Source organism: Hemitrygon akajei, chromosome 29 (genome assembly GCF_048418815.1).
Source record: "Hemitrygon akajei chromosome 29, sHemAka1.3, whole genome shotgun sequence".
In the NCBI taxonomy this organism is placed as follows: Eukaryota; Metazoa; Chordata; class Chondrichthyes; order Myliobatiformes; family Dasyatidae; genus Hemitrygon; species Hemitrygon akajei.
This window is the reverse complement of record NC_133152.1, coordinates 21,520,364-21,541,163: the sequence shown is the minus strand read 5'-3', so window position 1 is coordinate 21,541,163 and position 20,800 is coordinate 21,520,364. Positions and strand designations below refer to the sequence as shown.

General features: G+C 40.1%; 1 protein-coding gene across 3 annotated transcripts in view; it reads right to left on the bottom strand.

The window, feature by feature from the left end:
* The window catches only part of ccdc30 (coiled-coil domain containing 30), a 112,032-nt gene that overhangs the window by 40,723 nt on the left and 50,509 nt on the right, over positions 1-20,800 (bottom strand). For 2 of the 3 annotated variants that reach the window (XM_073031810.1, XM_073031811.1), the window contains 9 exons: positions 20,161-20,268; positions 19,064-19,174; positions 17,606-17,706; positions 13,426-13,618; positions 11,319-11,417; positions 10,093-10,218; positions 6,552-6,689; positions 1,725-1,873; positions 279-633 (listed from right to left, as the gene is read on the bottom strand). In XM_073031810.1, coding sequence (XP_072887911.1) covers positions 279-633; positions 1,725-1,873; positions 6,552-6,689; positions 10,093-10,218; positions 11,319-11,417; positions 13,426-13,618; positions 17,606-17,706; positions 19,064-19,174; positions 20,161-20,268 — 1,380 coding nt within the window. The remainder of the gene's footprint in view (positions 1-278; positions 634-1,724; positions 1,874-6,551; positions 6,690-10,092; positions 10,219-11,318; positions 11,418-13,425; positions 13,619-17,605; positions 17,707-19,063; positions 19,175-20,160; positions 20,269-20,800) is intronic. The other variant, XM_073031813.1, reaches the window with a different exon arrangement.

Here is a 20,800-nt window from a genome sequence, read left to right as displayed (position 1 = left end):
TTAAATGATATTAATCATGGCCCACAACTTTTTTCCCAAAAAAGCAGTAGTGAACCCCCTAAAAAAAAGACTCAGCATGGAGCTGCATCTCAAGCCTGCTTGGCTCTTCAATGAACGATTGTGAGTTCTGAAATCAGCTTCCTCCACTTTTTGTCACAAAGCAATAATTCAATCTATATTTGGTTCCTCCAGAGTAGGGGACAATTGGCCTGAATATGTGGAAGATCTTTAGGATCCTTGACCAAAATGACAAATACAACATTTACAGTGTAATCTACCTGATTGATGCTGTCTTCCACTTTTTCTTTGGAGTGCATTAGGTCATTCAGCTGTTTCTGTATGTTACGCACTTCATGGGTCAGGCGTTGGTTCTCCTGTTGGCAGCTTGCCATTTGTTGCCGTACTGATAAGTTCTCCTCTTTTAGAATTTTGTTTTCCTGCTGGTAGCAGAAGAACTGCTGCCGTATGGTTACGTACTCCTGATTCAGAATCTGGCTGCCCTGCTGGTTGGTACAAAACTGCTGCTGCAAAATAATCTTCTCCTGATTTAGCTGCTGATTTTCCTTTAGCACTGTGTTGAGCTGCTGCTGCAGACATTCTACTTTCTTTGCAGAATCGTCAGTCATTGTCTTGCTGAGAAATTGAATGTTAGGGAGACAAAGTTAGCATGGCGTCATTAGCTTCCTTTCAGTGGAAGCTGAAGGAACAGCATCTCATACTTTGCTTGCATACTTTTGAATCTATGGGCCTGGACAATTGAGTTCTGCAACTTCAGACCATAAGCACAGCTTTTTTTTTTTGCCACAGCTTGTGCTGATAATGATTCTGCTGTTAAAATTTATAGCAATGGCACATCGACCCATCTCTTAGCTTATCACTTCTACTCTCTCATTTGCTCTCTCCATCACCAGCCCTCAAACCTTAAACATCATTTGGAATTGTTCAAAACCCACCATCTATAATAATTTTTCAGTTTAAAGTGACTTGGAAGCTTTCTCTCTCCATTGATGCTGCTTGATCAGGTGTGTGTTTGAGGCAAATTCTGCTATATTTTCAATTGTCCATCATGTTATACAATGTTCGTCTGATTCTGGCATTTTTAATGTAGGATGTTCAGCAGAATCTTTATTATCACTTTTTTTTAAAGTTCTGAAAGTTATTTTGCCTCTTTCTTTATAGCAGAGACAAGGATCAAGTACAGGAATGCCAACTCATTTTTACCTTGTTTGGTCTGAAGACAGTGAAACCATTTGCACTATCTCTTTGCACTACCTCTGAGACCAAGAACTGAGCCTAGGAACTTCCTCATTTAAAATGCACAACATTGAATATCTGTAATAACAACAGGAGCTGGCACGGAATTTCAGTAGGTCAAGTAGTTATCTTAGAGAAACAAATAAAGGTGACATTTTGGGTCCCATGATGATGTTTGTATATTGGATGACTCTCCCAGCATCAGATATGAGCCACATCCTTCTATCCCTGAGATAAGAATGTAACTAACTAAGCCAAAACTAAACACGTAATTAATTCTTCATTGTGTTAGGTTCAAAAAGCCAAGACAGCTTGTTAATTGATTGACACCAGTTGATGTAACACCAAGCATTTTCTTAATGAAACAAAGTTTGTAGATAAAATCTTATAATTTGGATAAAAATGGCTCAATTTTAGTGTTCACTGCAAATGTTACAATATTTACTGTTAATAACATTTTTCACTCTAACCTGTTTAATGCCTCTTCGAGTTTGAGTACAGTGCTCTTCAATTCAGCTATCTGGCACAGATAGCCATCTGCCATATCTTTCCAATCATTGCTTGATGCCTCCTTCTGGCTTTTGCAGACGCCTTTGTAATCCTCCACTACCTTGCTGAACTAATAAGTAAAGTCAAACTAATTCTTACTGAATCTGAATTACAATATATTACAAAGAAAAGAGTAAATGGACTATCTTTTGAATTACAACAGTTCAATTCATTCACCCATAAAGCATAGTAAAATACCAACAATCTTTACAATGTTGACACTGCTCCTTGGATCATCCTTCAACTAATTTCCTTATTAGCGCAAGATAGAAGATATTGATTCTAATGTTCGGGTAAGTATGAATTATTTAAGACAGGGGTTCCCAACCTTTTTTATGTGGTGGACTCCTACCATTAACTGAGGGGTCCATGGACCCCAGGCTTGCATGTATTGTCTCGCACGTAAGACAATACAGTTTAGAGCAGGGTTCCCAACCTGGGGCCCACAGACCTCTCAACTAATGGTAGGGGTCCATGGCACAAAAAAGGTTGGGAACCCCTGGTTTAAATCATCCTTAATGAAACGTGGATTGCAGTAAATATGAATTTCAAATGCAGTATTGCTATGTGCACACTGACAATATACAAGAGAAAAAGAGTGCTCAACACATGGAATTGACTTCTGGAAAAAGCAATGAAGACAGGAACTCTGAATTGTTCAAGAAACAGATGTGACGTCAGAGGATTGCTCTTTCTACACTGAGATTATGGTGATTCTTTGCCCATAGCATTTTATGATCTTGAAAGCAGACAAGATGATTATGTTGATAGAACCTTTTTTTATGCATAACAGCTTGCTAAATCCTGATAACAGGTTAAGGAATATAAGATAGCTGGGGTTCCCAATCTTTTTGTGCCATAGACCAATACCATTTAGCAAGGAGTCCGAGAACCCCAGGGTTGGGAATCCCTGGAATATAGGAACAGCACTGCTCCTTTTATCCTTCAGTTCTTCCATTCAGTTAGATTTATGGATCATCTCTTCTTTAACTCTTTTTACTCTCTTTGGCATAATTTTCAATACCCATGCCTGAAAAAAAAATGGTTTTTGAGGGGTGGGTAAAATAGTTCACAATTTCCACTGCACTTAATATAAATAAACAGTACTTGAATGGCCTGGCTTTAATTTTAAGGTTATACACTCCAAATGGACTTTCCCAGAAGAGGGGAATTTTTTTTTTCCATTCATCTCATTCTGTCAATAATTTTAATTTTGCTTTATATATTTAACATTTTACAGTTATCCTTCATGGCTTTCTGTTCACACTCGTGTTCAGTGCATATGCATGTAGACTACTAACATATTGGAGTGAAAACCATATGACTGTTTAATTTAATTCTAGTTGGATCCCATCTGGAGTTTGACATTCTGTTCTGAGCATCATATCTCAGGGGTGGCATAGTGATGCAGCTAGTAGAGCTGCTGACCACAAGGTGCTGTCCATGTGAAGTCTGCATGCTCTTCCTGTGACCACATTATGTTTCCTCTGGGTACTATTCTAATCCAAAGATGTGTGGGTTGATAAGTTAATTGACCAGTGTAAACTGCTCCTAGCAAGTAAGCAGGTGTAGACTCTGAGGGGAAATTGATGAGAACACGAAGAGAATAAAAACAGATTTAATGTAGGGTTAGTGTAATTGGGTGATTGATGGTCACCATGGATGTGGCGGGTCAAAGAACCTGTTTTTGTTCTGTATCCGTTCATTACTCAAATAACTTTGTTGGAGGTGAAGTGCATAATGGTTAAGCTGTAAAGGAAAGTTCCATGGACTTCTGTTTAGAAACATAAAGGCAAATGGTATGTTGACATTCATAGCAAAAGGATTTGAGTACAGGAGCAGGGAGGTTCTACTGCAGTTGTACAAGGCCTTGGTGAGACTGCACCTAGAATATTGTGTGCAGTTTTGGTCCCCTAATCTGAGGAAAGACATTCTTGCCATAGAGGGAGTACAGAGAAGGTTCACCAGATTGATTCCTGGGATGGCAGGACTTTCATATGAAGAAAGACTGGATCGACTAGGCTTATACTCACTGGAATTTAGAAGATTGAGGGGGGATCTTATTGAAACGTATAAAATTCTAAAGGGGTTGGACAGGCTAGATGCAGGAAGATTGTTTCCGATGTTGGGGAAGTCCAGAATGAGGGGTCACAGTTTAAGGATAAAGGGGAAGCCTTTTAGGACCGAGATGACGAAAAACTTCTTCACACAGAGAGTGGTGAATCTGTGGAATTCTCTGCCACAGGAAACAGTTGAGGCCGATTCATTGGCTATATTTAAGAGGAAGTCAGATATGGCCCTTGTGGCTAAAGGAATCAGTGGGTATGGAGAGAAAGCAGGTACAGGGTTCTGAGTTGGATGATCAGCCATGATCATACTGAATGGTGGTGCAGGCTCAAAGGGCCGAATGGCCTACTCCTGCACCTATTTTCTATGTTCCTATGTTTCTATGATGGCATAATACATAATTTTCCAACACTCGTTCATTCATGTCACATGATGTGGGCAATCATGTTTATTCCATGACCGTGATTGTTCTTGGGAAATTTTACTACAGAAGTGCTTTGCCATTGTCTTCTTCTGGGCAGTGCCTTTACAAGACGGGTGACTCCAGCCATTATCAATATTCTTCAGAGATTGTCTGCCTGGTTTCAGTGGTCGTATAACCAGGACTTGTGATGTGCACCAGCTGCTCATAATACCATCCACTACCTGATCACATGACCCTGGTGGGGAGGCTCAGGTGCTATACCTCCTTTGAAAGAGATGTATCTCCACCCCGCCACCCAGTTTCCAACAGTACAAATGTAGAAATTGATTGGAATACAACATAAACACAATCTCCCTGGTCTTCAAGGTTTTCCCAAAATTTAACTAGGCATTTCCCATTGAGAATCACTCTGGCTCCAATGAACTGCTTCCACATCTAGCATGCACGCAGTCATTCTGTGTAGTATCAGCATTTAATTTCTCTTGGCAACAGAATTTCTATTGTGTTGCTGGGAGATATCACATTATTTTGAACCAAAGCCGATCTTTTGTTGGTGACTTGCGCCCCACTAAATTTTAACAACATTGCTTACTCTGAGGCTACAATATGAAAGCAATTCCTACCCATCTAAGTGCTGGAAACCCAGATTCAGATGGGTTTCCTTTTAGTTATTTTCTTACCACTTCAAACATTTCGCTCCCCACAATACAAATCCCAGTATCTTACAAGCCATGTTTGATGCCCTTACCCAGCTACCCCTCAGCACAGGCCACCCTCCTCAACCCATGCACCCATCTCCTGACCCAGTCCCCAATCCTTTCCTCACATACTGTCCACACAACCACAAAGCACAACTGTCCCACTCACCAATAGCTATTTAATACAGGTCCCACCAATTTCAATTCCCACTGCCTACTTTTGCTCTGGATCCCTTCTAGAACATGATATTGGACACTACACCCCCAGTCTCTCTCCCTACAAACCCCAATGAGCCGTAACCAAGTTTCTTTTTGTGCTCCATCTTAGCGAGGGAAGACCCTACATTAAGATTAGTTCAGTAGTGATTGAGATCTAGAAACTCAGTTGCTATTGTACTTGCCACCTTTTTGGACAGTTACTGGTGCAGAGTGTGGCTGTTAAACAACACGGGTCTACAGAAGCCAGAGAATATATACTCATAAGTCAATATCCCTACCTTATAAAGAGATGTTGAGACACTGATGATCAAAGAAGTTGACAGACTGAATGGAAAATAAACTCCTTTCTTTTGTGAGGTAACATAGAACTAGGAGGGAAAGGAAATTATTAGAGCTAGACCTTTTAGGGTTGTTGTCAGGAAGCTCTTTGTCCTAAGGTCAAAGGTAATCTGGAATGCTCTCCCTCAAATAGCTGGAGCCTAGGATGATGGATACATTTTCGTTGGGCAAGGATATGAATGATCATAAAGTGTAAATGTAAATTAGTCATGATCAGATTGAATAGTGGAATATGCCCATGAGGCTGAATGGTTTATTCCTGTTCTTATATCCTGTACTGGGTGGTGTGGTGAAGGTACGTCTCTACCTAAGGAGGCTTAAGGTGCTCCTTCCCTCTGCTAGGCTGCAGGTCACCTTTGGGCAAGGTGTAGCATCTGTTTAGCAACCCCCCCCCCACCCCCCACCAATCAGAGTCACATTAATCCATGGGAGCAGGTGGTGGATGGTCGTATAAGCAGCTGCTGCATATCACAAGTCCTGGTTATGCGACCACTGACGCCAGACAATCTCTGAAGAGTCTTGATAATGGCTGGGGTCACCTGTCTTGTAAAGACACTGCCCAGAAGAAGGCAATGGTAAAACCACTTCTGCAGAAAAAATTGCCAAGAACAATCACGGTCATGGAAAGACCATGATCGCCCATGTCATATGACACAGCATATAACAAATGAACAAATGATATCCTGTATGTGAGGTTGTTCTCCTGCCTAGGAGCCCCTTTGATAGGACTGCATCTCTCAGAAGGGGACAGGAAGTAAATGTGCCTGATACATTATCCTTGCACTGAAATAAACTGAGCATCATAAATGAATTTCATTGCAGGGAATATACATCTTATAAAAAGGCATGTTATAGTTTAGTACATACTAACTATAAGCAGGGGGTTAGGGAGATAACATTGTATATGAAGTTGTTATCTCGGGACTAACTCCAGTAAGGGTTAGTGACCACATATTACATTGATATTGCACATTAGCTGCTGTCAGGTAAGATCCCTCCACCTTCTCTTCTAGAGTACAGTTTTCCTTCTTCATCCTTTCAAGAGCTTGATTTAATATTTGATTCTGCTCTGCTGCTGCATGATAATTCTTCAGCTCCAAATTTAGATGATGCACTTGGGTTTTGAAAGCTTCCAACTCCTGTAGAAAGCAGGAAACTTCATTAAAATAGTACGGTCTAGAAATTATAGACACAAGAAACTGCAGGTGCTAGAATCTGGAACATTACACGTGAAAGTCGGAGGAACTTGGGCATGTCAGGCAGCAGAAAGGTGGACAGTCAATGTTTCATCTGGACTGAAAGACAAAGGCCAGTATAAAAAGATGAAGGGAGGGGGTGGGGTAAGTGGATCCTGGTGAGGAAGATGATAGACAGATGGGAATAGTGCCAGAAGTTGGGAGCTGATAGGAGGAAATGACAAAGAACTGAAGATGATGAAATTTGATAGGAATAGAAGGTGGGGCATGAAATAAAGAGAGGGAGGTGGGAAGAGTAGAGGACTGTAGTGGGGAAGGGAAATGGGAGGAGTGTCTCGATAATAGGCAAATGGAATTGGAGAAGGGGAAAGAGATAATGTGATGGGGCATGGCTAGGTCAGGAGGAGAGAGAAAAAAGACGGAGAGCAGCTTGACAATGGGCAGAAGATAATTGAGTTTTACAGGAGGGACAGATGGTGCTTCCTATTATGTTTGGAAGGCACACCGTACAGTTGTTTGGAGGTAGGTCATGTTGCAGTTATGGGGCTACTGATGCAGCAAAACATAGTAGATTTTCCTTCTGAATATGTGTAAGAGTTGCCATTTCTGACCAAGGCCAGTTTTAGGGGAGTTTGAGTGGGGAAATGAGGGGTCCAAACTAGTGGCAGGAGGGGTGAGTGTGGAGGAGTTGAAGTGGTGATTGATCCTTGGAAGATTAGAACCAGGAGAAGAAGATATTCTGCCAGCAGAGAGTCAGGGCCACAGAATATTGGCCAGTCAGAGCCTTGGCCAATGAAGGTGATGGGAGTCTGATCAGTGGGTACTACAAGACTTTAAATTACATAGTTGCCATGGTGGTGTTTGAATTCAAGTCTCTAGATCATATATGTCAAACTCAAGGCCCGCGGGCCAAATCCGGCCCGCGGTGGAATTATCTTTGGCCCGCGAGATAATATCTAATTACTATTAAAGCTGGCCCCAGTAATCAAAGCGCCTATGGCGTATGATATGGCTAATGCTGAGTTTATTCAGGTACCAGGTTTTCAGGGTTTTTAGTGTTTATTCGACAGTCTTCTTCATAAGAAACGGAATTTGTAAAGTGAAACACTTTGTAGTTATAGCAGAGACTGAGACACATGAGAGCAGGCTGAAAAAACGGAGGCAACGAAAGCTGCGTTCGCACGCGTCCGACTGATCCGGCCCACATGAAGCTGCATTTTGCTCAATCCGGCCCGTGACCTAAAATGAGTTTGACACCCCTGCTCTAGATTATCAGCCCAAGCCTTTGGATTGCTGACATTAAAACATCAAATGCTGGAAATCCTTAGGAGGTCAGACTACATCTGTGGGAAGAAAAACAGCGCGAAAGTTTAAGGCCAATGAATTGCTGGTCACCTGACTTCATCGTTTTACTACCATTGATAAAGAGGAGCTTAAAAGAGAGGACATTCTGTATCTTCTGCATGATTTTTATTCCTGAAATTTATATCTTAGGCTTTATATTTTAATATTTATATTTTATATTTATATTATATTTATATTCAGCCCTCCAGTAATTTAGGATCCTCTAGCACTGTACTTTTCAGCTTTGTATTCACTTGTGGATGTGGAGTTTGTGTCTGTGTATTTTGACCAGATATCTTTTCCTGCTGTTTTTTTAAAAAACTATTCACTTGCAAAGTATTTCAGATCTGAGGAAGGGATTATATCTTAACCATCAACTAATTTGCTTCTTGACTGATGGCGTTTGATTAGTCTCTTTTGCATTTTCTGTACTTACAAGATATTTGAACTCATTTCAGGTTAGTTCTATAATAACTACTTGTACCTGTGAAATGTCTTCAGCACAGCAAAATTCCCCTAGGAATTTGCATCAGCAGGTCAGAATTAGAATCAGGTTTGTTATCAGTGACATAAACACAAGAGTTTCAGCAGACTCTGTAAATCCTGAGCAACACACATATACAATGCTGGAGAAACTCGGCAGGTCAGGCAGCATCCACGGAGGAGAATAAACATTCGATGTTTTGGACTGGTTTTGCCCCTCCACAGATGCTGCCTGAACTGCTGAGTCTCTTTAGCATTTTGTGACTCTATTATTACTGACATACGTGGTGAAATTTGTTAACATAAGAGATTCTGCAGATGCTGGAAATGCAGAGCAACACACTCAAAATGCTGGAGGAACTCAGCAGGTCAGGCAGAAGCTATGGAAATAAATAAACAGTTGACATTTTGGGCCAAGACCCTTCTTCAGGTCATGAAAAGAAGAGAGGGGGGAGATGTCAGAGTAAAAAGATGGGGGAGGAGAAGGAGAATGGCTGGAAAGTGATAGGTGCAGCCAGATGTGTGGAAAATTAAAGGGCTGTAGAAAAAGGACTCTCGTAGGAGAGGAGAATGGACCATGTGAGAAAGGGAAGGGGAGGCACCAGGGGAAGGTGATAGGCAGGAGGGGAGAAGAGGTAAGAGGCTAGAGTGGGGAACAGAAACAGAGAAAAGAGGAAGGGAAAACAATTAATGGAAAGAGAAATCGATATTTATGCCATTGGCTTGGAGGCTACCCAGACAGAATATAAGGTATTGCTCCTCCATCTTGAGAGTGGCAAGAGGAAGCCATAGACCAATAATGTTGAAAAAGAAATGGAGATGCAAATTTAAATGGTTGGCCACCAGGAAATTCCACTTCTGGCGGATGGAATAGAAGTGCTCAACAAAGTGGTTCGGTTCCCCAATTTACGCTGGGTCTCACCAGTGTAGAGGAGGCCACATGCAATAGATGACACTGACAGATTTGAAGGTGAAATGTTGCCTCATCTAGAAGGACTGTTTGTGGTCCTGAATGGGGAAGGGAGGAGGTGAAAAGCAGGTATTGCTTTTCTGTCATTTCCAAGGATATGTGGCAGGAGAAAGATTAGTGGGGAGGGACAAATGGACAAGGGAAACACAGAGGGAGTGTTAGCTGCAGAAAGCTGACCTGGGGTGGAGGTAAAATGTGTTTTATGGTAGGATCCTGTTGGAGATGATTGATGTTGCAGAGAATATGTTGGATGCAGAAGCTCATGGGGTGGTAGGTGAGGACAAGAAGAATTCTGTCCCTGTAAAGGCAGCGGGAAGATGGGTGGGTACAGATATCCAGGAAATGGAGAAGATGCGGGTGAGGGCAGCATCAATGGTGGAGGAACGGTCGCAGATTGCACCTTAATTTCCAAAAGAGGGTTTAAAATCTTCGAAACTATCTTTATAATCAGGTCACAGCCCTATAGAAAAGATAGTGGCAGACCTTCCTATCCTACAGATGAAGCTCCCACATCCAATGCCAAATGAAGTAATATCCACATAGTCCCACCTCATTTTCCCGTGCTTTTGAATGTTCAGCAGCTGCTAGTGTAGATTCCAACTGCTCCCGCTTTTTAATTTCTTCATCAAGCCTTAGCTGTGTGCTCTCCAGTGCTTCCTGACTCTTCTTTATACGCTTTTGAAGGGAATACAGAGACCAAATTAAATGGTAATTGATAAAATACAGTATATGCCCTTTCAATCACAGCTTCTTTTAGAAATGCCTCATGTCTATTTGCTAAAGAAGCTTTTCTGCTAACAAATTAGTGCCAAAGATGCTGAAAGGCAGTCATCGGTCAATGTTTATGTGGGAACCTGGGCAGTAAATGTAAGAGAATATGAGTCCAGGCCCAATTCTGTCCTCTTACAATGTCCAAAATGAATATCCATTAAAATCTAAGTCGCAATCCCAAACTGATTCTTTTTTATCAACTCTAGATCAGAGTCCTCCAAGAGGACCATAACCTTGTCATGGTTTGGAGGATTGCATGCTTCAGTGACCCAGAGAGCAATGTTGACTGGAGTCTGGGCTTCACGCTTTGGCTCCTGGTACGGTCAGCCATGTCAAACAGGTCAAAGGGTAGAGGCCAGACTAAGAGTGTTCCACCGGTCCTTCAGGTTCGGGGCTAGCAACCTTTACCGGTAAAACAAAATCGTAATGGAAACAGCAATGAAGAGTCCTTCTATACAGACAGAGATGGAGGGCCTTCATTGCTGCCCTAAACTCCAGTGGCATAACAGGAAGTATGTAAGTTAGATCAGAGTGCTGATGCTAAAAAATGTGCCCATTTCTTCAAGATTGACACTTTTTCAACAGATAGCAGAAATAGAGTTTACTTTCAGCTTTTAAAAAAAATTTATATTGCTTGTTGGGCACAACTGGAGGTTTGAGAGATCCCATTTAACAGTGATTATCAAAGGTACTCCTAGCATATGCTTCAATGTCCTTAGCCTTTGCTATAATTCCAATAGTCTAAGAGAATTTTGTAGGAGATGTAACAGCATCTAAACAACCCCAGAGCCAGGGAAAAGCTGGCAGCTTGAAACAGAGAGAAAATCAAAAAAGGTCATTGTTAATGCAGGGGCATACTGGTGCACTGAATAGGGGTATTCAGAAGAGTATTCTTTACACCACTTCAGTTAGGTTGCTCCCAACATACCAACAAGTATAAATCAAATACCATTTTCTATGTTAGGTGAATCACATTACACAGTCCAGGGGAAATTCTTGCTCACCTCCTGGACATCTGGGTTTATATCTGGAAAATGACTTTTGGCTTTAAGGTCCTTGTATTTTCGCTTCAGTTTTAGGTAGTCAGCTTCCATAGTGCTGATCTGTGAATAGCGATAGATAGAAAATAACCCTCAGAAAAAGATTAAAAACATTCCCAGAGGCTTTTATAGAACACGTGAGTTAAGAAAAGCTGTCAAATTCCATTTCTGACACAGAACCTAACACAACACAAGACAGCCTGGTTACTGTGCTTCACCCCAACACTGAGCAGTCCTCTTTGAAGCATACAATATATGTGATACCCTTCATCAAAATACTCCAAAGTTATATTGAACTATCCCATTACAGATGACTCCCTGCCTTCCTAGAAAACCATTCATCTGCAATTGTTCATGCCCGAACCCATGTTTCCCATTGAATCCCATGTAACAAGTGGAGATGCGTTCCTACAGGATGTTTTCCCTGAAGATAAACAGGTACAAGATTATATCAACTTTTGCTACAATTCTTACTCTAAAATAATTTTGCATCGTATTTGACAGATTATTAGCTCGTACAGAGTTAGATGTTTGGTGTGAAGTGGATCCCTTTGGGGAAGGCAGAAGTTGCAGACAATGACACGTTTGATGCGTAGGCTTGTTGGTGGTAGATAAGGACAAGAGGCCACTACTGTTGAAGAGGCAGGAAGATTGTGTGAACACGGATGTTTGGGAAGTGGAGGCCGTGAGGGTGAGGGCAGCATCAATGGCGGAGAAAGTGAAACCACGTTCTTTGAAGAATTAGGACGTCGCTGATATCCTGGAATGGAAAACCTTATCCTGGGAACAGATGTTGCAGAGACAAAGGAACTGAGAAAAGGGAATAGGATCTTTACAGGAGACACAGTGGGAAGAGGTATAGTCAAGATAATCAGCAGGTTTATAAATGATGTCAGTCGACTGTTTGTCTCCAGAGATGGAGACGGAGAAATCGAGAAAGGAGAAGGAGGTGTCAGAAATGGATCAAGTGGATTTAAGGACAGGGTGGAAGCTGAGGGCAAAGTTGATGAAATGACAAACTCAGTGTGGGTGCATGAAGCAGCACCAATGCAGTAATCAATGTAGCGGAGGAAGAGTTACAGAGCATTACCAGGGAAGACTTGGAACATGGACTGTTCAATGTAGCCAGTAAAAGGCAGGCACAGTTGGGATCCATGTAGATTCATGCTTGTGGACTGAAGGGTATTCTTATACTTGTTAATAAAGGATGCCAATAACGCTGTTAAACAATAAGAGTAGTTTACAAGCAGGGGTTGTTGTGACAGGCCGTAACAGCTTGGGCTCAATTCAACAAAATGTCTGCTGTAAAAAGTCAAACATATAAAACAAGTGAAATAGGGAAAAAAGCATAATAAAGAATCTACCAGTTACCTATTAATGAAATCTGATCATAGTCATTCTGAAAAAATACAGAAAAGCTCGTTTTGAAAAGCTAGTTTTCCACACTAAGTTCAGAGGGCAAATATTTCCCACTCCCTTAATTCAGGAATCTTGACATTTCTTTTCCATCCAACCTCAAAATTCACTGTCCTTTGCAGCATCAGTATTATCTTGGAACACATCACATTTGTGTAGAATTGTCTGTCGGTAATGAAAGTAAAATCAGGGAGACAGGCTGCCACAAGGATGGTAATTCAAAGAATCTTATTACTTTTCATGGATTATAACCACTCATTTTTTTCCCAAACAAAATGTACTGTCATTATATCTGCCCTTTCTGTCTGAGGTTTGTCTTAGTCTATTGTGTGCTTCATTACCATTCCCATCAGAATCATTTTTCTAGAACAAACAACATTTTAATTTTACTTCCCTATTTGCCTTAAAGATTTTGTAAGTGCCAGGTGAGGACAGGCTTGGGTTGATCCCCTCTTGTCAGTCAACTCTTAAAGGTTTACGTAATGAGGGAATTTCATCTAGACACAACTAAGAGAAATTATCAGATAAGGTCTCTTCAATCCAGACCTGAATTTCGTAAAAATTGTACTATAAAAATAAACAGGTATATTATAAACCCACCATCATCTTCAATCTACACAAGAGTGATCAATTGTCATTTTCTATTCAGACTAACCTTGGCTTTGAGTACTTCCTTTTCACAGTCATTGCTATGCCTGTCATCTTTTGAATGATTCTGGTAACTTTCCACAGTGGATTCAAGCGTCTCCTTCATCAGCGTCACCTCTTCAAGCTCTTGTTGATATTTATGCAACTTGCGCTGCAACTCATGGTTCTTGGATTCAAGCCAATTAATCTCATGGTGGCATCTGGAGCACAAACACAGTTCTGCCTTTTAATTTAAAAATATTTATTCTTTCACTTTTGATGGTATCCTTCCTTTTCTATTAATCCACATCATAGCAGGATTTCTACCCTTTATAGATGACCTCAATAAGTTATTAACAGAATACTTGTGACAGTATTCAAGTCTGATCTTATTCTCAATGGGTCATTACAAGAATGCAGTTTGCACCAGGGATTACTAAACTGTGACCTTGATAGGAAATCTGAGTTTCAACTCAACTCTACCACCAGGTAAACTCAATGGTGCCTTCATTAACAAACAAACTAGACAATAACATTTAGGAAAGAAAAACAATAAACTATTATATTAATAACAATTTACTGTTACCTCTCAAAATGTTTAACTTATTATATATTGTGATATTGGGAAAGACAGATTCTTCTTGGTGATGCTGTTTGAGAAGGAATGTTAGAATGGGCGGCCTGGTAGCATAATGGTTAGCACAGCGCTTTACAGTACTGGCGACTCAGGTTCAATTCCCACCACTGCCTATAAGGAGTTTGTACGTTCTCCCCATGACTGTGGGTTTCCTCCAGGTGCTCTGGTTTCCATATTGGTTGGTAGGGTAATTGGTCATTGTTCGGGTTAGGGTTAAATTGGGGGATTACTGGGCAGTGTGGCTTGAAGGGTCGAAGGGCCTTTTCTGCACTGTATCTCAATAAATAACAAACAAACAAACAAATAAATAACTAAAAAGAACGGTTAGGAAAAAATTAACTAAGATAATACCATATTCCTCGGTACCATAATGTGTCAATTACATGGGACTTCACATCATGACCTTCTGATTAAGTGATTAACTGAACTAAATTAAAGAATCAGTCTTTTTCACTGAAAGCTTCACAAACTGAAACATTCATTGACTGATTTACCTTCATGTGGCAAGATATAAAGCTACATATTTTTCTATCTTATGTTAAGTTGTCTAATTTCTCTGGTATATTCTGGTGGTTCTTCCTGAAATGATCCCATTTTATCTATGTAGTCTGCCCTAATAAATACACAGGAAAACTGAAAAGAAGCAGAAAAGGAACTAAGAATCATATCCTTGAGATACCCAAAATATTATGCGGAAACATGTACACGTTAAGGATTCAATGGAATTGCATCATATTTGTTTTGAAGGTCTTTAGAGATATAATTCTTCAGTATAATAGAACCAGAAGTTGGCGGTATGTGAGATGACCAGTCGAGGATTTTAATTTCAAGATAGACAGGAGATTGCAGATATTGGAATCTGGAGCAAAATACAAACTACTGCAAAACTCAGAAGGTTGGGGGACATCTGCAGAGGGAGATGGGACAGGTGACATCTTGGGTCAAGACCCTTTATCTGGACTGAGAAAGTTGAGGGGTTTTGCATGCCTGAAGTTAAGGTTTGCACTGGAATGAAGAATGTGGTTGAACTAAAAGGGAGTGCTTCTTCCAACTTCTCATTACTGAGGAATCCAATTCATCTATCTCTCAGTAGTTATACATTGGTAGTGCTCTATTAGCAATCTTTTCAGATGAGGCGTGGCAAGGTCTGAGGCTGCCACAACACTGCTAATCTTCTCTATACAGGAAATCATATTATCTGCAAAAACCGTGAATATTTTTCATCAATAATAGTGTTCAGAAACAGCTAGAACAGAAAATTACTAAGTAATATAAATATGAAAAAGTTTTTAGTGAAATTATACATCCTGTGCCTTTCTTGTTTCATTATCTTTATACAGGTGCTTCAGTCTTTGAGCTACACGGCAATGTCCTATGTGACAATAGTCTACTTTCAATCTCACCAATATCTTTGACTCATGAGCACCTCTCAATACAATGGGACTAGGTTCACAATACTTGAAAATTCAATTGAAGCTGCAGTCTGAAATCAGTAGCTGTGGTGCATTAGTGAATGTTATGTCTCTCAGGTCATGGTGGGAAGTGATTTGAAACCTACTTGAGGGAAAAGCATCAATGACCTAAACCTGCACAGTAGGTAACAGGGCAGATGGTTTAAAAGAATGTTGGCACTTAACTGCTCCACCACTATTTCCAGTTTAAAGGCACAGCAAGGAGTATAACAGCTTTACAATTTCAAGAAATTAACTGTAGATATCAAATGTACAGCATTTTGATCATTTGCATCGTAAATTTTGCCTTTTGATGACTTGGCTTTAACTTATAAGATTGTTTCCAAGAATGGTTCTGTTTGACCTATTCCTTTCTCTCTCAAGTGTTATACCACCAGGTAAGGCCAATCTGTCTCCAAGACTGCTCTTTTTAAAGGTAATTTGATTTAAGATGCTGTTATCAGAATGAATCAGTAAAAGGTAATCAATTCTTACTAACAGAAGGGGAAATCAACCCAGAGGTTTAATGAGCATCAAGGAAGAAATCTGGTAAAGTGGAGGTGGAGGATGGGTGTCATTTCGTTTGGGATGGTCATTTGGAAGAGTGAAAAATAAATGCTGAAGAAAAACTGCAGTTGCATTAACTGAACACCTTGGGCCTTATCTCAGATATTGGGACCAATGCAATAAAAGAGACCTTTAAAAGAGCTAAAGATTAGTTTACATCAACTCACATATGTAGCAACCTTTCCAGATGAGGCAAGGCAAGGCATATGTAGCATAACATGTTAACAGTATCGGTGTACATGCAAATTTGAAGCAATTTGCTTACAGAACTACATGATGAATTTGCACTGAATAACTGATCTCAAACTTACACAGTCACTTAACAAAATCATTATGGTGCCCTCAGAGAGTGAGGTAAACAGTTAATAATACTAACACAACCTCAATAGGCAAACCATCAATGCAGTCTAAACAGAATTAAACAAAAAAAAACTAGAGAGGGACACAGGAAAATGAAATTGAAACAAATGGAGGCTACAGTGAAATAATAATTTTTGAGAATTACCCACAGAATAGTTACAAGAAGAACTGGAGATTCTTTACGGACATTTTTAATTATGTGGTAAATTATGGTTTCTGCATTGTTATATTCTGATTATTGCAGGCATCATTTTCCATTGCTTTAATTGTACATGTCTAGTGGATTTTTGAATAGTTCGTGGGGCTCCTATCAAAAGTTAAAAAAGATAAGACTTTGAGCAATTTGGCAACTTTACTGCCATTGAGATGGAGATTTTAAGGTAACCTGATATCCTACAAAAAATCAGAAGTAAAAGTTAGAAAAGGGGTCTTTATTTTTATAAATTTTATAAGTTTCTCCTTCCTCGCCAAATGAAAAGTGGTGTGAACAAAAAATGTGCTGCAAAATTGGATGAAGACAGAAACTAGATACCCGTGAAAACAATGTATGAACTGTCATATCTTGATATTTATGATGCTTTATGCACTCGCTGAGAGAACAGCCAAAGGAGAGGGGTAGCTTATGCAGAAGCTGCTAATCAAGCAGTGTTAGGAAGCATTGTTAATTATATCTTTTCTACAAACCATATGTTTTACTAAACTGTGTTAAGAAAGAGAAAACAACAGAGAAGCTTTATGGATATTGGGCAGAGAATATGTAAGTCCCTAAACGTAAATCTGTCATTCATTCTTTGGGATTTTCTTCTGTTTCAAGGATCTCTGCAAAGAGTTAGAATTTCAGATTGTATATTGTATACATTCTCTGAAATTAAATGGAACCATTAAACTATTTAAAATGTCAAAGCAGGATGATGAAGAGAATCATTAGGCACATTGGTATCTAATGCCAAACAGGCAGTGAATACCTTCCTTTAAGCCACTTAATAATACCCTATTTTCAATAGAGTGACATTATAGGCAAATAGCATGAACTCAAATCATTGGATCAAAGAGACTCCACTGAGCTACTTCTGGTTAACTTCAAAATAACACTGTTGCTTTTCGCAGCATCATGAAAGGCATTCCTGAGAGAGAACTATCTTGGCATCCCTTTTTCCTTATTTCCAGATCTCTATAGTACAGGATCTATGCACCTTCTGTGGAGTTGCTCTGTTCTTGGATGATGACTGTCATAAATTGAAGGGGGTGTATCAGAGGCAGTTGATGCTTGTTCCAAATCTTGGTTAAGGTTGTCCTGAGTAAAAGAGATAAACAATGAAAGTGAAACTGGTAATCGCAATAAACAGTGGAGATGAAACCTATTGGTTTAAGAAAGGGGTTGTACTTGGTATGAACCATGATGCTGCCTGCAAAAGCGAGACGTTGTTACGTGGAGGAGGTGGGCAATCTAACAGCGACTGATTGCCTTAGTTGCTTTTGTTGTGATCGCAAGACTCTGTAGGACATTAATGGTGTGGAATGACGCAAGTCCAATTTATTGGTTTACTGGCAAACAGCAGGGGTGGATGGTGGAGGAGCTGGGTGGCCTTGGTCATAGAGAGGAATAGGCCTCAAGCTGTGGTGTCGCCTGTTTAGAGCCGCCAAGGGGGATGGGAGTGCAGGAACTAGTGTGGCCCAGCATCCATGCTGGAGTCAGTGCTGCCCCCCAGTGTTTGCTCAGCAGAAGACAGGCTGTATTGCTTTCAACTGCAGACTGCTGCAACATTCAGGGATCAGGCTTTTAGACTTTCTGTGTGACTGTATTTTGCCGTTAGCTTATTTATGCTAAATGTGCCTTGTGCTGTGTATGTCTTTTGATACTATATCTTGCATATGAGTGGAGAGATAAGGGATGTCTAGTCACAGATGGGAGTAAGTAATCACTTCTTCAGAGCATAATGGTTGAATATTTTGTGGCTTTCAAACTAAATGGAAATGAATATAAGATGCAAGCTTCTACCATAAATACAGAGTGAACTGAAGAGGAATATTAAACCAAAGAACTAAGTACCTTGTTTCTGCCAGACCTACATTGTTACATAATCACCAATACAAATGAACATTAATGTATATTAATCTGCACCAAGTGCTCATTCATTTTCCAGATGAAAGTAACTACTTTTCATAACCTTTCTTATAAATACTTATATTTCAGTCATCTCTTTGAAGGGCACGTCCCACCCATGGCGCCATTCTGTAATGGTACATTTAGACAATGTAGCTTAAGGTTACCAAGACCAAATTTAGCAACTTGATATGTACAGCTCACTACTATACAAGACTAGGCATACTGTAGATGCGCGGTGGAAAGTGTGCTGGCTGGCTGCATTACGGCCTGGTATGGGAACACCAATGCCTTTGAGCAGACAATCCTACAAAAGTCGTTTAATAGCCGTTTATTGCTATTTATTTATATTTGCATTTCACAGTTTGTTGTTCATTGATCCTGTTTACAGTTACTGTTTTATAGATTTGCTAAGTATGCCCACAGGAAAAAGAATCACAGGGTTGTACATGGTGACATGTACGTAAGCTGATAATAAATTTTACTTCAGACTTTGAACTTTATATATACTAAACAAATAGGAAAGCAAGTTTTCTTTACCACTTACCCTAACAAGTAAATTTGAGGATTCATAGGATTTTTTTTTCTTACGAACAGATGGTGAATGACTTTCTATTAAAGACTGGTCTTGGATATCCAGTTTTTGACCTGGATCCCACTAGGGAAGAGTGAGGAACAATAGAAGAATAATTGATCTTGTATTTGATATACCTATTTTGATAATAAATTTGAACTTTAAATGGGGGAAAAAGGATGTTTATTTCATTCATTGATTTTTGGAGTTGAACTCTGCTGCTTGCATCTAAAAATTACAAAATACAATTCATGAGGGGCCCTGCAGCAAGCATATATTAACAGTCAATAGATTTCTTTACAGATCAAAGAAGTAGTTAGTAGTGGGCAGTTCAGAGCTGGCTACCATTGGATGACAGTCTGATGACTTCCAGACAAATTTTCTTCTGCAGTTTGGTGGTGCAACATTAGACTTTATTATCTCAGGAATAATGGAACCTATGACTAACGTCTCAAGACAAGGTCCTAGTGTGCCTGTAGCTCCCAAGAGAAGCAGAATAAGGGGAATTGTATTACGATTGTGTAGGTCATTCATTCAAGGGACTGCTTTCAGAGAGTGATTGGACAAAAAATTGACCCAAATATTAAGTTAAATTGATTTTAATTTGTATACCATTCATCCATTTATTGGCAAGTGTTAGGGTTAATGTTACGGTTAATTCGAGACTGCCATTACAGGTCAGGAGTGGCTCACGTAATATTAGGAGGCCGGAATGCGAGGGAGGTGGGAAGCGAAACTGGGGATTCCGCTACACCGAAACTACTAGTGTCACGCGATTCAGTAAACAAAAGAAACAGGTAACTCGTGAGTGTATGGCATCGGGCCAATAAGATGGACACAAGTGCCCGATATTACCTAATATGTAGCGGGGGGTTGTGCTGGGGGGAAAAGGGATATAAATAAGAGCAGATTGTAAGGGGAAGTCGGAACGCGCCTTCTCCAGCGACTCCGTGGATTCGCTGTGCCAGTTACGAATTCTGCAATAAACCCAAGTTTTGTAATATTCCGGTGTTGGTTGTCTCTCTTCCTAAACGAACACAGGGCAGAATTTCAAGCCCAACACAACTTACAACTACATTGAAGTCTGTAGAATTGAAAGATGGTTCAATGTGTTCCATGTGGTGGGGATCACTGCCTTGTCCAGTCTGTAGTGGTTGGAACTTTTGAAGGCTTTCTACCTGTTCAGAAACATGAAATATACACGTAAGCATTTACTACAGAGACAATATGAGCTGAAGAGGAAAGGTAAGCAACAGAAAAAAAGGAATGAAAGAAAAAGTGAGAGTATATATTCATGTGTGTGAATGAGATAGAGGCTAAAATAAGAAGCAATTGAGAGATTATGTGTATGACAGAAAGATTTTGAATGAGTATCTGAGAAAGAGTGTATTAAATGTTGAAACTTTGAGAGAAAGAACATGGGTGAGTGTGAATGTGACAGAATGATAATGTGAGAGAGAGGTAATGTGTGAGTGAGAGGGTGAAAAATTGAGGCAGAGGGTGAGTCAGTGTGAGTCAGACAGAACATATCAGAATCAGGTTTAATATCACTGGCATACATCATAAAATTTTAAACACAAAGAATTCTGCAGGTGCTGGAAATCCTCAGCAACACACACAAAATGCAGGAAGAACTCAACAGTCAGGCAGCATCCATGGAAATGAGCAAACGATCGACGTTTCGGGCCAACACCCTTCTTCAGCACAGGA